This window comes from Taurulus bubalis (genome assembly GCF_910589615.1).
Source record: "Taurulus bubalis genome assembly, chromosome: 2".
Taxonomy (NCBI): Eukaryota; Metazoa; Chordata; class Actinopteri; order Perciformes; family Cottidae; genus Taurulus; species Taurulus bubalis.
In genome coordinates, this window is record NC_136590.1 from 47,324,305 (window position 1) to 47,339,304 (window position 15,000).

The following is a 15,000-nucleotide window of genomic DNA, read 5'->3' on the forward strand; positions in this document are numbered from 1 at the left end:
GTAAGACTCACCTGCTGACCACCTGCTGACCACTCGTTTATCCACTTGTTGACCACTTGTTGACCACCTGCTGACCACTTGTTGACCCTCTTGTTGACCCTCTTGTTGACCCACTTGTTGACCCTCTTGTTGACCTCTTGTTGACCTCTTGTTGACCAACCTGCTGACCACTTGTTGACCCTCTTGTTGACCACTTGTTGACCCACTTGTTGACCCTCTTGTTGACCCACTTGTTGACCCTCTTGTTGACCACTTGTTGACCACCTGCTGACCACTTGTTGACCCTCTTGTTGACCCACTTGTTGACCCTCTTGTTGACCCACTTGTTGACCCTCTTGTTGACCCTCTTGTTGACCTCTTGTTGACCAACCTGCTGACCACTTGTTGACCCTCTTGTTGACCACTTGTTGACCCACTTGTTGACCCTCTTGTTGACCACTTGTTGACCCACTTGTTGACCCACTTGTTGACCACTTGTTGACCCTCTTGTTGATCCACTTGTTGACCCTCTTGTTGACCACTTGTTGATCCACTTGTTGACCACTTGTTGACCCACTTGTTGACCCTCTTGTTGACCACTTGTCGACCCACTTGTTAACCCTCTTGTTGACCACTTGTTGACCCTCTTGTTGACCCACTTGTTGACCCTCTTGTTGACCAACCTGCTGACCACTTGTTGACCCTCTTGTTGACCACCTGCTGACCACTTGTTGACCACTTGTTGACCCACTTGTTGACCCTCTTGTTGACCCTCTTGTTGACCCACTTGTTGACCCTCTTGTTGACCACTTGTTGACCCTCTTGTTGACCACTTGTTGACCACTTGTTGACCAACCTGCTGACCACCTGCTGACCACTTGTTGACCCTCTTCTTGACCCACTTGTTGACCCTCTTGTTGACCTCTTGTTGACCAACCTGCTGACCACTTGTTGACCCTCTTGTTGACCCTCTTGTTGACCCTCTTGTTGACCAACCTGCTGACCACTTGTTGACCCGCTTGTTGACCCACTTGTTGACCCTCTTGTTGACCACTTGTTGACCCACTTGTTGACCCTCTTGTTGACCACTTGTTGACCCACTTGTTGACCCTCTTGTTGACCCTCTTGTTGACCAACCTGCTGACCACTTGTTGACCCTCTTGTTGACCACTTGTTGACCCTCTTGTTGACCAACCTGCTGACCACTTGTTGACCCTCTTGTTGACCACCTGCTGACCACTTGTTGACCACTTGTTGACCCTCTTGTTGACCACTTGTTGACCACTTGTTGACCCACTTGTTGACCCTCTTGTTGACCACTTGTTGACCCTCTTGTTGACCCACTTGTTGACCCACTTGTTGACCACTTGTTGACCAACCTGCTGACCACCTGCTGACCAGTGGTCACTGATAACCTGTTTGTTGTGTGACTGCAGACCAAACGAGAGAAGGAGGGAACAGAAAACCTGTTGGTGACCAACATCGACCTGGGAGCCATTGCTGAGAGTGAGTACCTGATCAATATCTGATCAATATCTGCTCAATATCGCACCAGAACCTGATCAATACCTGCCCTCAATCTGGGTCTCTGATGGAGTCTGAGCTGGTTTCCCCAGAATCCAACCCGGTGGCTCCGATGGTGAGCTTTAAGAAAAACTCTATAAAAACAGGTCTTATAGAGGACCAGGACTAGACTGAGGTCTATAGAGGACCAGGACTAGACTGAGGTCTATAGAGGACCAGGACTAGACTGAGGTCTATAGAAGACCAGGACTACACTGAGGTCTATAGAGGACCAGGACTACACTGAGGTCTATAGAGGACCAGGACTACACTGAGGTCTATAGAGGACCAGGACTACATGAGGTCTATAGAGGATCAGGACTAGACTGAGGTCTATAGAAGACCAGGACTACATGAGGTCTATAGAGGATCAGGACTACACTGAGGTCTATAGAGGATCAGGACTACACTGAGGTCTATAGAGGACCAGGACTAGACTGAGGTCTATAGAGAACCAGGACTACATGAGGTCTATAGAAGACCAGGACTACACTGAGGTCTGTTGAGGACCAGGACTACACTGAGGTCTATAGAAGACCAGGACTACACTGAGGTCTATAGAAGACCAGGACTAGACTGAGGTCTATAGAAGACCTGGACTACACTGAGGTCTGTTGAGGACCAGGACTACACTGAGGTCTATAGAAGACCAGGACTACACTGAGGTCTATAGAAGACCAGGACTACACTGAGGTCTATAGAAGACCTGGACTACACTGAGGTCTATAGAAGACATGGACTACACTGAGGTCTGTTGAGGACCAGGACTACACTGAGGTCTATAGAAGACCTGGACTACACTGAGGTCTGTTGAGGACCAGGACTGTTCATTCGACCTCTTGTGTTTTGGAACTGTAGCATGAAATCATATAGCATATAGCTAGCTAGCTAGCAGCCCAGAAATGAGATTTCCAACTAGACTGAAGTCGGGATCTCTGTTCTAACGTCTGATTTGTCCGTCACAGAGGGCCAACACTGCGACATTCACAGATCCACTCAGGTAAGACTCACCTGCCGACTCACCTGTTTATCAGTGGTGCGTTCACTGACCCGACTGTGACGTCTGTTTGTTTTTGTGACTGCAGACCAAACCAGAGGACAGGGGAACCGAGAACCCGTTTGTCCTGGCGGTGACGATCAAAGACGAATACGGCCACATCGACCTGGGAGCCATCGCTGAGCGTGAGTACCTGATCCATACCTGATCCATATCCAATCCATACCTGATCCATACCCAATGCATACCTGATCCATACCCAATCCATACCTAATCCATACCTGATCCATACCTGATCCATACCTGATCCATACCCAATCCATTACCGATCCATACCCAATCCATACCCAATCCATACCCGATCCATACCTGATCCATACCTGATCCATACCTGATCCAGACCTGATCCAGACCTGATCCAGACCCGATCCAGACCTGATCCATACCTGATCCATACCCGATCCTTACCTGATTCTTACCTGATCTATCCAGGAGCTCGAGTGGAAGCTGCCCAGCCGGTGACCTCTGACCTCCGTCCGGTGACCTCTGACCTCCGTCCAGAGTTGGTTCTGCAGAGCGCCTCGTTGAAGTACTTCACCTGCGCGGCGTGCGGTAAATCCTTCCCGTCCCAGAGCGGCCTGACGGTCCACCGCCGCGCCCACGCCGGAGAGAAGCGGCCGCACGAGTGCGCGCAGTGCGGCAAGCGCTTCTCTAAGCGGGCGCAGCTGAAGACGCATGACGTCGTCCACACGGGCGAGAAACCGCACGGCTGCGAGGTCTGCGGCCGCCGCTTCAACCTGCCGCAGAACCTGCAGCGCCACGCGCACACGCACACCGGCGACAAGGTGTACGTGTGCGGCTCCTGCGGGAAAGGCTTCACCCGCGCCGTCACGCTGAAAACGCACCAGCTCATCCACACCGGGCAGAAGCCCTTCGGCTGCGACCAGTGCCCCAAAACCTTCCGGCACGCCGTGAACCTCAAGAACCACCAGCGGATCCACAGCGGGCTGCGGCCCTACGGCTGCGACGTCTGCGGGAAAACCTTCCGGCAGACGGTGAACCTGAAGATCCACCGCCGGGTCCACACCGGCGAGCGCCCGTTCGGCTGCCAGCAGTGCGGCAAGACGTTCAGCCAGCAGAGCAGCCTGATCTCGCACGGGCGCACGCACTCCGCCGAGCGGCCCTTCGCCTGCAGCTGCTGCGACAAGAGGTTCAACAACGCCAACAGCCTGAAGCTGCACCTGCGCGTGCACACGGGGGAGAAGCCGTACGCGTGCGACGTTTGCGGCCGCAGCTTCAGCCAGGGCAGCCACCTGAGGACGCACAGGCGGCACGTGCACGCCGGCGGCAAGCAGTACATCTGTGACCGGTGCGGGAAGAGGTACTCGGACCAGCGCAACCTGAAGCTGCACAAGTGCGGCTACGCGTGAGCGCCAACGGGGGGCGGGGGTTAGACAGGAAGTGGACCTGCTCAACCAATCGGAGCTCTTGCATGTTGAGGTTTCCTTTCAACGCTTACCTGATTGGTCCTGAAGTCAGTTTGTTTGAATACTCCACTACCCATAAGTCTCTTTGGCGGTTTCTGACGTTTCAACTACTGAAACCTGATACAAGCCCCGCCCACTGAAACACTGCTCTCTGATTGGTTGAGATTACGTTGCTGAAATACTCTGAATGTGTACACACTGATGCCTTTTATAATTTTATAGATTATATTTTACATCTGAGGTCAAATAAATAAATACAATCAGCAAACCAGTTTGTCCTTTAATGAGCGTTAAAGTGGTCACATGACTTTCACTGTCGAGTCAAACTAAACAATACACAAAAACACCAATTATCAGCATCAATCATTTTATTTTGTTTCTATGTTCGTAAGTTTGTATGAATTTCTGCTTGGCAATAAATTATAGAAAACAAAATGAAGTTAAATACACACACACAATCACACATATATATATATTTATATATTGTGTGTGTGTGTGTATGTATGTATGTATTTAAACTGAATTCGATGTGATCCTCGTCATCCGTCTGACGTCAGGCTGACGTAGCCCACGTCACCGGACCTCAACATGGCGCCTCTCCGCCCAGAGATCACCTGTCACCGCCGAGGATGAGAGCCGCCCAGATCGGCCCACCGACCGTCCCCCTGCCGGCCTGAGGGCTCTGTGTCCCGCTATGACGCTCCGGAGGACTCCGCTGTCTCTTTACCGAGGACGAGGCGTCGCAGCCGGCTTTGTTTCTGCCGAGCAGCGCTGACAGAAGCTCCAGAGAGGTGAGTGGGACCGGAAACTAGCGTGGCTGGCCTTCAAAATAAAACCATATAACAAGAGCTGAAATGAGTAAGAATGGCCTTCAAAATAAAACCATATACCAATACCGGAAACTAGTGGGACTGGCCTTCAAAATAAAACCATATACCAAGAGCTGAAACTATTAAGAATGGCCTTCAAAATAAAACCATATACCAAGATCGGAAACTAGTGGGGCTGGCCTTCAAAATAAAACCATATTCCAAGAGCTGAAACTAGTCAGGCTGGCCTTCAAAGTAAAACATAATATGACATAACTGGAAACCAGCGGGGCTGGCCTTCGTTCTATCACCTGAACAACAAGTTCATAATAAAATGATTGAAAATCAGCCTGATTATGATCAAAATTGACTTTAAGATTATTATAATTTTAAAAAGTCAAGACAAAAACATTTAATTTGAAACGCGTTTTCCTTCAAAGACAGGAAGTGGTTTGCTGCCGTCCTCGTGGCCGTTGGAGTGAAATGGAAAGGAGCGACGCAGACGAGTCCTCGCCGCGTCGCCGGCGACCAATCAGAAGCTGCTCTGACAGTCAGGGGGCGGGGCCTGGTCTGAGCGACGACGTCTCCCAAACAAACCGGATGAGTCCAGGTGTGGAGGTGACGTGTCGCTCCAACGGGCTGGCGTCCTGCACCGAGGGGTCAGAGGTCGACCGCTGTGGGGGCGGAGCTTCGGACCTGTACGCTCAGCATAGGAAGCCCTCAGACCCCGACTCAGACACACAGGAGGGGGATGTGACCTCTGACCTCCAGGAGGCCAGCTCTGACGATGACGCCTTCCACGCAGAGCCAGCGCCAGGTGAGCGGAGCCCCGCCCCCCGCCACAGTAGCCCCGCCCCCCGCCACAGGAACACCTTCCAGTGCGGCCGCAGGCAGAGCGACCCGGGTCAGCTGGGTCCGGACCACGGAGGTTCAGAGTCTGAGCTGCAGTCCAGGAGGCCAGACCTCGCCGAGTACTTCAGCAGGTACATGAGGCACGAGGCGGATCAGCACCAGATCAGCACCAGATCAGTACTAGATCAGATCACTGCTTCTGTGTTCTGAGTTCTACTAATGATTGAATGCACTTATTGTAAGTCAATACTAGATATATAAGGTGTGTGTGTGTGTGTGTGTGTGTGTGTGTGTGTGTGTGTGTGTGCGCGCGCAGCAGGAAGCAGCGGTCCGTGACCCAGAACCTTCCGGGCTGGAAGCTGTTCGGTAAACTTCCTCCCAAACAGAGTCCCACCAAACAGGCTCGGGTCATCCAGCAGGTACCGGCTGTCTATTTAAGGAGCACCTTTTCAAAATAAAGGTCGAGGAGCACCTGCAGCTGGTAGATCAGGTGTCTTTGGGATGTCGTTGCAGGAGTTTGAGGCGCGGCAGATCGCCTGCAGCTCTCCTACCCATCATGCCGCGGGGCAGCAAAGCAAGAAAAAGGTGGAGTTTGAGCCGCTGTCGACCACCGCACTGATCCTGGAGGACCGGCCGGCGTACGACTACTTCCTGTCTCTCCTTCCTGAATCACTTCCTGTCTCTCCTTCCTGAATCACTTCCTGTCTCTCCTTCCTGAATCACTTCCTGTCTCTCCTTCCTGAATCACTTCCTGTCTCCTTTCTGAATCACTACCTGTCTCTCCTTCCTGAATCACTTCCTGTCTCTACTTCCTGAATCACTTCCTGTCTCCTTCCTAAATCACTTCCTGTCTCTCCTGATTCACTTCCTGTCTCTCCTTCCTGAATCACTTCCTGTCTCTCCTTCCTGAATCACTTCCTGTCTCTCCTTCCTAAATCACTTCCTGTCTCTCCTTCCTGAATCACTTCATGTCTCTACTTCCTGTCTCCTTCCTAAATCACTTCCTGTCTCTCCTGATTCACTTCCTGTCTCTCCTGAATCACTTCCTGTCTCTCCTTCCTGAATCACTTCCTGTCTCTCCTTCCTGAATCACTTCCTGTCTCTCCTTCCTAAATCACTTTCTATCTCCTTCCTAAACACTTCCTGTCACCTTCCTAAATCACTTCCTGTCGCTCCTTCCTGAATCACTTCCTGTCTCTTCTGAATCACTTCCTGTCTCTACTTCCTGAATCCCTTCCTGTCTCTCCTTCCTGAATCACTTCCTGTCTCCCCTTCCTGAATCACTTCCTGTCTCTCCTTCTTAAATCACTTCCTGTCTCCTTCCTAAATCACTTCCTGTCTCTCCTTCCTGAATCACTTCCTGTCTCCCCTTCCTGAATCACTTCCTGTCTCTCCTTCTTTAATCACTTCCTGTCTCCTTCCTAAATCACTTCCTGTCTCTACTTCCTAAATCACTTCCTGTCGCTCCTTCCTGAATCACTTCCTGTCTCTCCTTCTTAAATCACTTCCTGTCTCCTTCCTAAATCACTTCCTGTCTCTACTTCCTAAATCACTTCCTGTCGCTCCTTTCTGAATCACTTCCTGTCTCTCCTTCTTAAATCACTTCCTGTCTCCTTCCTAAATCACTTCCTGTCTCTCCTTCCTGAATCACTTCCTGTCTCTCCTTCCTGATTCACTTCCTGTCTCTCCTTCTTAAATCACTTCCTGTCTCCTTCCTAAATCACTTCCTGTCTCTACTTCCTGAATAACTTCCTGGCCGTTTCTCAATAAGCGTTCTTCTCTGTACTCGTGTTCTCTGGACTCGTGAAACATCATCAGTCGCGGCCCAAGTACTGTTCCAATTCAAAAGTCCGCTTCTCGCCAAGAACGGTGAAAATGCCCGGATGTGACTTGATCCGCCCATTTTACCCAGGATGCATCAGAGCAGACTTGAGCGTTCTTGAGAGAGCCAATATCCCAGAATGCATTTCGGTCCAGCAAACGGGGAACAATGGCGGATGAGAAAACTCATAACTGAAAGTTGACATTCTCTGAATACTACTATTGTTGAGTCACAACATGTAATTTTAGGATGTTTTCAGGCGAGAAGTTAGTTGTTTAAGCATCAAATCTGTGGTCGCTTTCTCAAGAATCGGCCGACTTAAAAAGATACGCCGACGGGTCGAGGTTCTGCTCGCGGACCGTGAGCCCGCAGCACCGGGCCGTCAGCGCTCTGCTGCCCGCCGACAGCAGCCGGATCTCGGCTGGACTTTTTGAAATGATCCGCTGGCTCCGATGTCTCCGTATCGATTAAACATGAGATATAATTCTGTTTTGAGGATTTAACAAGCAATCATTATTATTTATTCACATGCAATTATATGTATATATATATATATATATATATATATATATATATATATATATATATATATATATATATATATGTGTATATATATATATATAATACATATTTATAAACATATAATATATACAATTATATGTGTATCTATATAAATATATAAGTATATATAAAACACATTTGTAAACATATTATATCTACATTTATATGTGTATCTATATAAGTATTTATATAAAATACATATTTATAAACACAATATATATACAATGAGATGTGTATATGTGGGTGTGTGTATATATATATATATATATATATATACAATATACAATATATACAATGATATGTGTATGTCTGTGAAACCAGTACAAAAAAAGCAGGGTTGTCATATTTTGTTTGAATGTAAAAATACTTTACAGTGAAGAATCAGAGTAACCATGACAACAACAGCTGAGGTGGTGACATCATCAAGTCAGCTGCTGTTCCAATTGCAGAAAGACCGTCCTGCGTCCTCCTGTCTTTGAGAGTCTGGACTCCCAAGACCAGACTCCAGAAGTTCACAAGCCCAGACCTGTGTACTTGGTATTGAGAAACGGCCCCTGTCTATACTTCCTGAATCACTTCCTGTCTCTCCTTCCTGAATCACTTCCTGTCTCTCCTTCCTGAATCACTTCCTGTCGCTCCTTCCTAAATCACTTCCTGTCGCTCCTTCCTGAATCACTTTCTGTCTCTCCTGAATCACTTCCTGTCTGTCCTTCCTGAATCACTTCCTGTCTCTCCTTCCTGAATCACTTCCTGTCTCTCCTTCCTGAATCACTTCCTGTCTCTCCTTCCTGAATCACTTCCTGTCGCTCCTTCCTGAATCACTTTCTGTCTCTCCTGAATCACTTCCTGTCTCTCCTGAATCACTTCCTGTCTCTACTTCCTGAATCACTTCCTGTCTCTCCTGAATCACTTCCTGTCTCTCCTGAATCACTTCCTGTCTGTCCTTCCTGTCGGCGGCTGGCGGCCATCTTGTGTCCTAACGGCGTGTCTGTTGCAGGAACCTCCCAGCCAAGTCAGCGGAGGAGGCCCAGAGTCACAGACAGCAGTACGAGCAGATGGTGGCCGCGGCCAAGCGGAGAGGTGCGTTTGATTTAATCTGCTGCACCTCCCACATGGGTGGAATTTATCAGATTATTCATAATATTTCATGTGAAGCAGTTCATGTGGAGTTAAAACTAGGAAGTAATACGTAGGGAAGGAAAGAGGATTTCCCATAATGCTCTAGTGAGACTATCGGTCCTGTCTGTCTCCAGAGCTGAAGGAGGCTCAGAGGAGGCGGCAGCAGAAGGAGGAGCGGCTCCGACAGGAGGAGCTGCTCTCAAACACCTCGCTGGTCTGGAACCTGCACATCCTGCCGCACTGGGACCTCATGTAGGGCTGATGTCTGTGCTGATGTCAGAGCATCTGTGGTGATGTCTGTGCTGATGTCAGAGCATCTGTGGTGATGTCTGTACTGATGTCAAAGCATCTGTGGTGATGTCTGTACTGATGTCAGAGCATCTGTGGTGATGTCTGTACTGATGTCAGAGCATCTGTGGTGATGTCAGAGCGTCTGTGATGATATCAGAGCGTCTGTGGTGATGTCAGAGCGTCTGTGGTGATGTCAGAGCATCTGTGGTGATGTCAGAGCGTCTGTGATGATATCAGAGCGTCTGTGGTGATATCAGAGCGTCTGTGGTGATGTCAGAACGTCTGTGGTGATGTCAGAACGTCTGTGGTGATGTCAGAGCGTCTGTGGTGATGTCAGAGCATCTGTGCTGATGTCAGAGCGTCTGTGATGATATCAGAGCGTCTGTGGTGATGTCAGAGCGTCTGTGCTGATGTCAGAGCGTCTGTGGTGATGTCAGAGCATCTGTGCTGATGTCAGAGCGTCTGTGATGATATCAGAGCGTCTGTGGTGATGTCAGAGCATCTGTGCTGATGTCAGAGCGTCTGTGATGATATCAGAGCGTCTGTGGTGATGTCAGAGCGTCTGTGGTGATGTCTGTGCTGATGTCAGAGCGTCTGTGGTGATGTCGGAGCGTCTGTGGTGATGTCAGAGCATCTGTGGTGATGTCAGAGCATCTGTGATGATGTCAGAGCGTCTGTGGTGATGTCAGAGCATCTGTGATGATATCAGAGCGTCTGTGGTGATGTCAGAACGTCTGTGGTGATGTCAGAACGTCTGTGGTGATGTCAGAGCGTCTGTGGTGATGTCAGAGCGTCTGTGGTGATGTCAGAGCGTCTGTGGTTGATTTCAGAGGGATGTCATTGTTTCAGGAGGTCTAGTCGCCGGGCTCAGGACCTGTGGTGGGGAGGTCTACCTCCCAGCGTCCGAGGAAGGGTCTGGAGCCTCGCCGTGGGAAACGAGCTCAACATCACTGCAGGTACTCCTCTTCCTCATCAAGCTCCTCCTCTTTATTGAGTCTGCTCCTCTTCCTCATCAAGCTCCTCCTCTTTATTGAGTCTGCTCCTCTTCCTCATCAAGCTCCTCCTCTTTATTGAGTCTGCTCCTCTTCCTCATCAAGCTCCTCCTCTTTATTGAGTCTGCTCCTCTTCCTCCTCAAGCTCCTCCTCTTTATTGAGTCTGCTCCTCTTCCTCCTCAAGCTCCTCCTCTTTATTGAGTCTGCTCCTCTTCCTCCTGACGCTCCTCTTCTTCCTCCTCAGAGCTGTATGAGATCTTCCTGTCCAGAGCGAAGGAGAAATGGAGGAACCTCAGTGAGACCGAGGGTAAATAAAACCAGTTAAATCTAGTTTAACCAGTGTAACTTCTGAGCTGATGTTTACTCACCTGATGGAGGTGTTTAGCCACCTGATGGAGGTGTTTACCCACCTGGTGGAGGTGTTTACTCACCTGGTGCAGGTGTTTACCTGGTGGAAGTTTCTACTCACTTGGTGCAGGTGTTTACTCACCTGGTGCAGGTGTTTACCTGGTGGAGGTGTTTACCCACCTGGTGGAGGTGTTTACCTGGTGAAGGTGTTTACCCACCTGGTGAAGGTGTTTACCTGGTGGAGATGTTTACCCACCTGGTGGAGGTGTTTACTCACCTGGTGCAGGTGTTTACTCACCTGGTGCAGGTGTTTACCTGGTGGAGATGTTTACCCACCTGGTGGAGGTGTTTACTCACCTGGTGGAGGTGTTTACCTGGTGGAGGTGTTTACCCACCTGGTGGAGGTGTTTACCTACCTGGTGGAGGTGTTTACCCACCTGGTGGAGGTGTTTACCTACCTGATGGAGGTGTTTACCCACCTGGTGGAGGTGTTTACCCACCTGATGGAGGTGTTTACTCACCTGATGGAGGTGTTTACCCACATAGTGGAGGTGTTTATCCACCTGATGGAGGTGTTTATCCACCTGATGGATGTGTTTACTCACCTGATGGAGGTGTTCACCCACCTGGTGGAGGTGTTTACCTGGTGTAGATGTTTACCTGGTGGAGATGTTTACCCACCTGGTGGAGGTGTTTACTCACCTGGTGCAGGTGTTTACCTGGTGGAAGTGTCTACTTACTTGGTGCAGGTGTTTACTCACCTGGTGTAGGTGTTTACTTGGTGGAGGCGTTTACCCACCTGGTGGAGGTGTTTACCTGGTGGAGATGTTTACCCACCTGGTGGAGGTGTTTACTCACCTGGTGCAGATGTTTACCTGGTGGAAGTGTCTACTCACTTGGTGCAGGTGTTTACTCACCTGGTGCAGATGTTTACCCACCTGGTGGAGGTGTTTACCCACCTGGTGGAGGTGTTTACCTGGTGGAGGTGTTTACTCACCTGGTGCAGGTGTTTACCTGGTGGAAGTGTCTACTCACTTGGTGCAGGTGTTTACTCACCTGGTGCAGGTGTTTACCTGGTGGAGATGTTTACCCACCTGGTGGAGATGTTTACCCACCTGGTGGAGGTGTTTACTCACCTGGTGGAGGTGTTTACTCACCTGGTGCAGGTGTTTACCTGGTGGAAGTGTCTACTCACTTGGTGCAGGTGTTTACTCACCTGGTGCAGGTGTTTACCTGGTGCAGGTGTTTACCCACCTGGTGCAGGTGTTTACCCACCTGGTGGAGGCGTTTACCCACCTGGTGGAGGCGTTTACCCACCTGGTGGAGGCGTTTACCGACCTGATGGAGGTGTTTACCTGGTGGAGGTGTTTACCCACCTGGTGGAGGTGTTTACCCACCTGATGGAGCTGTTTACCCACCTGGTGGAGGTGTTTACTTACCTGATGGAGGTGTTTACCCACCTGGTGGAGGTGTTTACCTGGTCTTTACCTGCAGGTGCAGCGCCGGCCGGCCTGGAGCTCATTGCGCGGGATGTGTCCAGGACTTTGCCCTCACTCCTCGTCTTCCACAAGGTTTGAGACGGAGACAAATCCTCACCTGCTGCCGAGAGACAGGAAGTCAATGCAGACTTTTATTTTGTAGGGCGGCCCTTACCACGACCTGCTGCAAAGCATTCTGGGAGCTTACACCTGTTACAGACCTGATGTGGAATATGTGAGTCACACACACACAACCTCTTTGTGTCTTTTTCTATCTTTGTGTCTTTTTCTGTCTTTGTATCTCTGTGTCTCTGTGTCTTTGTATCTTTGTGTCTTTGTCTCTCAGGTGCAGGCGATGTCGTCCATGGCGGCCATGTTGATCCTGAACATGGACGAGGTGGAGGTCTTCATCAGCTTCTCCAACCTGATCAACAGACCCTGTCAGCTGGCTTTCTACAGAGTGGACCACCAGCGGGTACGCCAACATGTCTGTCCTGGTCCTGAACCTAGTCCTGGTCCTGGACCTGGTCCTGAACCTGAACCTGGTCCTGGTCCTGGTCCTGAACTATTAAAGCAAATCTGAACCTTCAAACAGTCCTTTGAAGTAGTGAGGACTCTTTACACCCAGCAGAAATAAAAACTCTCTCTCTCTACCTGTCTCTCTCTACCTGTCTCTCTCTCTCTCTAGATGCTCAGGTACTTCGGGGCCTTCCAGGTGTTCTTCCAGGATACTCTTCCCCGTCTCTTCCTCCACTTCCAGTCTTCAGGTGTGACTCCAGACCTCTACCTCATGGACTGGTGAGTCAGACCTCAGGTAGTCTACTTCCCATGGTGGACCAACAGAGTCTACTTCCCATGGTGGACCAACAGTAGTCTACTTCCCATGGTGGACCAACAGAGTCCACCTCCCATGGTAGACCAACAGAGTCCACTTCCCATGGTGGACCACTAGTAGTCTAGTTCCCATGGTGGACCACCAGTAGTCCATTTCCCATGGTGGACCTACAGTAGTCCACTTCCCATGGTGGACCAACAGAGTCCACCTCCCATGGTGGCCCAACAGTAGTCTACTTCCCATGGTGGACCTATAGTAATCCACTTCCCATGGTGGACTACCAGTAGTCTACTTCCCATGGTAGACCAACAGAGTCCACTTCCCATGGTGGACCTACAGTAGTCTACTTCCCATGGTGGACCAACAGTAGTCTACTTCCCATAGTGGACCACCAGTAGTCTACTTCCCATGGTAGACCAACAGAGTCCACTTCCCATGGTGGACCACCAGTAGTCTACTTCCCATGGTAGACCAACAGAGTCCACTTCCCATGGTGGACCTACAGTAGTCTACTTCCCATGGTGGACCAACAGTAGTCTACTTCCCATGGTGGACCAACAGAGTCTACTTCCCATGGTGGACCACCGGTAGTCCACTTCCCATGGTGGACCACCAGTAGTCTACTTCCCATGGTGGACCAACAGAGTCCACTTCCCATGGTAGACCAACAGAGTCCACTTCCCATGGTGGACCACTAGTAGTCTAGTTCCCATGGTGGACCACCAGTAGTCCATTTCCCATGGTGGACCTACAGTAGTCCACTTCTCATGGTGGACCAACAGAGTCCACTTCCCATGGTGGCCCAACAGTAGTCTACTTCCCATGGTGGACCACCAGTAGTCTACTTCCCATGGTAGACCAACAGAGTCCACTTCCCATGGTGGACCTACAGTAGTCTACTTCCCATGGTAGACCAACAGAGTCCACTTCCCATGGTGGACCTACAGTAGTCTACTTCCCATGGTGGACCTACAGTAGTCTACTTCCCATGGTAGACCAACAGAGTCCACTTCCCATGGTGGACCTACAGTAGTCTACTTCCCATGGTGGACCAACAGTAGTCTACTTCCCATGGTGGACCAACAGAGTCTACTTCCCATGGTGGACCACCGGTAGTCCACTTCCCATGGTGGACCACCAGTAGTCCATTTCCTATGGTGGACCAACAGTAGTCCAATTCCCATGGTGGACCAACAGTAGTCCACTTCCCACTGGACTCAGTTGGTCCTCTATGAGAAGTGGACTACTGTTTTCCCACTTCCCATGGTAGACCAACAGTAGTCTACTTTCCATGGTGGACCAACAGAGTCTACTTCACTTGGTGAACCACCGGTAGTCTACTTCCCATGGTGGACCAACAGTAGTCTACTGCCCATGGTGGACCAACAGAGTCTACTTCCCATGGTAGTCCACCGGTAGTCTACTTCCCATGGTGGACCAACAGAGTCCACTTCCCATGGTGGACCAACAGAGTCCACTTCCCATGGTAGACCAACAGAGTCCATTTCCCATGGTGGACCTACAGTAGTCCACTTCCCATGGTGGACCACCAGTAGTCTACTTCCCATGGTAGACCAACGGAGTCCACTTCCCATGGTGGACCAACAGTAGTCCATTTCCAATGGTCGACCAACAGTAATCCACTTCCCATGGTAGACCAACAGAGTCCATTTCCCATGGTGGACCTACAGTAGTCCACTTCCCATGGTGGACCACCAGTAGTCTACTTCCCATGGTAGACCAACGGAGTCCACTTCCCATGGTGGACCAACAGTAGTCCATTTCCAATGGTGGACCAACAGTAGTCCACTTCCCATGGTGGACCAACAGTAGTCCATTTCCCATGGTGGACCAACAGTAGTCTAC

At 50.2% G+C, this 15,000-nt stretch overlaps 2 protein-coding genes across 2 annotated transcripts in view; both read left to right on the top strand.

The window, feature by feature from the left end:
* The window catches only part of LOC306754069 (uncharacterized protein), a gene marked incomplete at its 5' end in the record, with an annotated part of 5,495 nt that extends 1,234 nt beyond the window's left edge, over window positions 1–4,261 (top strand). The window contains 4 exons of the mRNA XM_079237978.1: window positions 1,416–1,485; window positions 2,508–2,542; window positions 2,628–2,724; window positions 3,032–4,261. Coding sequence (XP_079094104.1) covers window positions 1,416–1,485; window positions 2,508–2,542; window positions 2,628–2,724; window positions 3,032–3,969 — 1,140 coding nt within the window. The 3' untranslated portion in view covers window positions 3,970–4,261. The remainder of the gene's footprint in view (window positions 1–1,415; window positions 1,486–2,507; window positions 2,543–2,627; window positions 2,725–3,031) is intronic.
* Window positions 4,262–5,318: 1,057 nt separating this feature from the next.
* LOC306754071 (TBC1 domain family member 12-like) overlaps window positions 5,319–15,000 on the top strand; it is a gene marked incomplete at its 5' end in the record, with an annotated part of 14,032 nt that continues 4,350 nt past the window's right edge. The window contains 13 exon segments of the mRNA XM_079237979.1: window positions 5,319–5,818; window positions 6,004–6,106; window positions 6,201–6,325; window positions 9,068–9,150; window positions 9,324–9,441; window positions 10,330–10,436; window positions 10,718–10,768; window positions 12,316–12,395; window positions 12,398–12,454; window positions 12,457–12,459; window positions 12,463–12,534; window positions 12,646–12,774; window positions 12,988–13,097. Coding sequence (XP_079094105.1) covers window positions 5,319–5,818; window positions 6,004–6,106; window positions 6,201–6,325; window positions 9,068–9,150; window positions 9,324–9,441; window positions 10,330–10,436; window positions 10,718–10,768; window positions 12,316–12,395; window positions 12,398–12,454; window positions 12,457–12,459; window positions 12,463–12,534; window positions 12,646–12,774; window positions 12,988–13,097 — 1,538 coding nt within the window.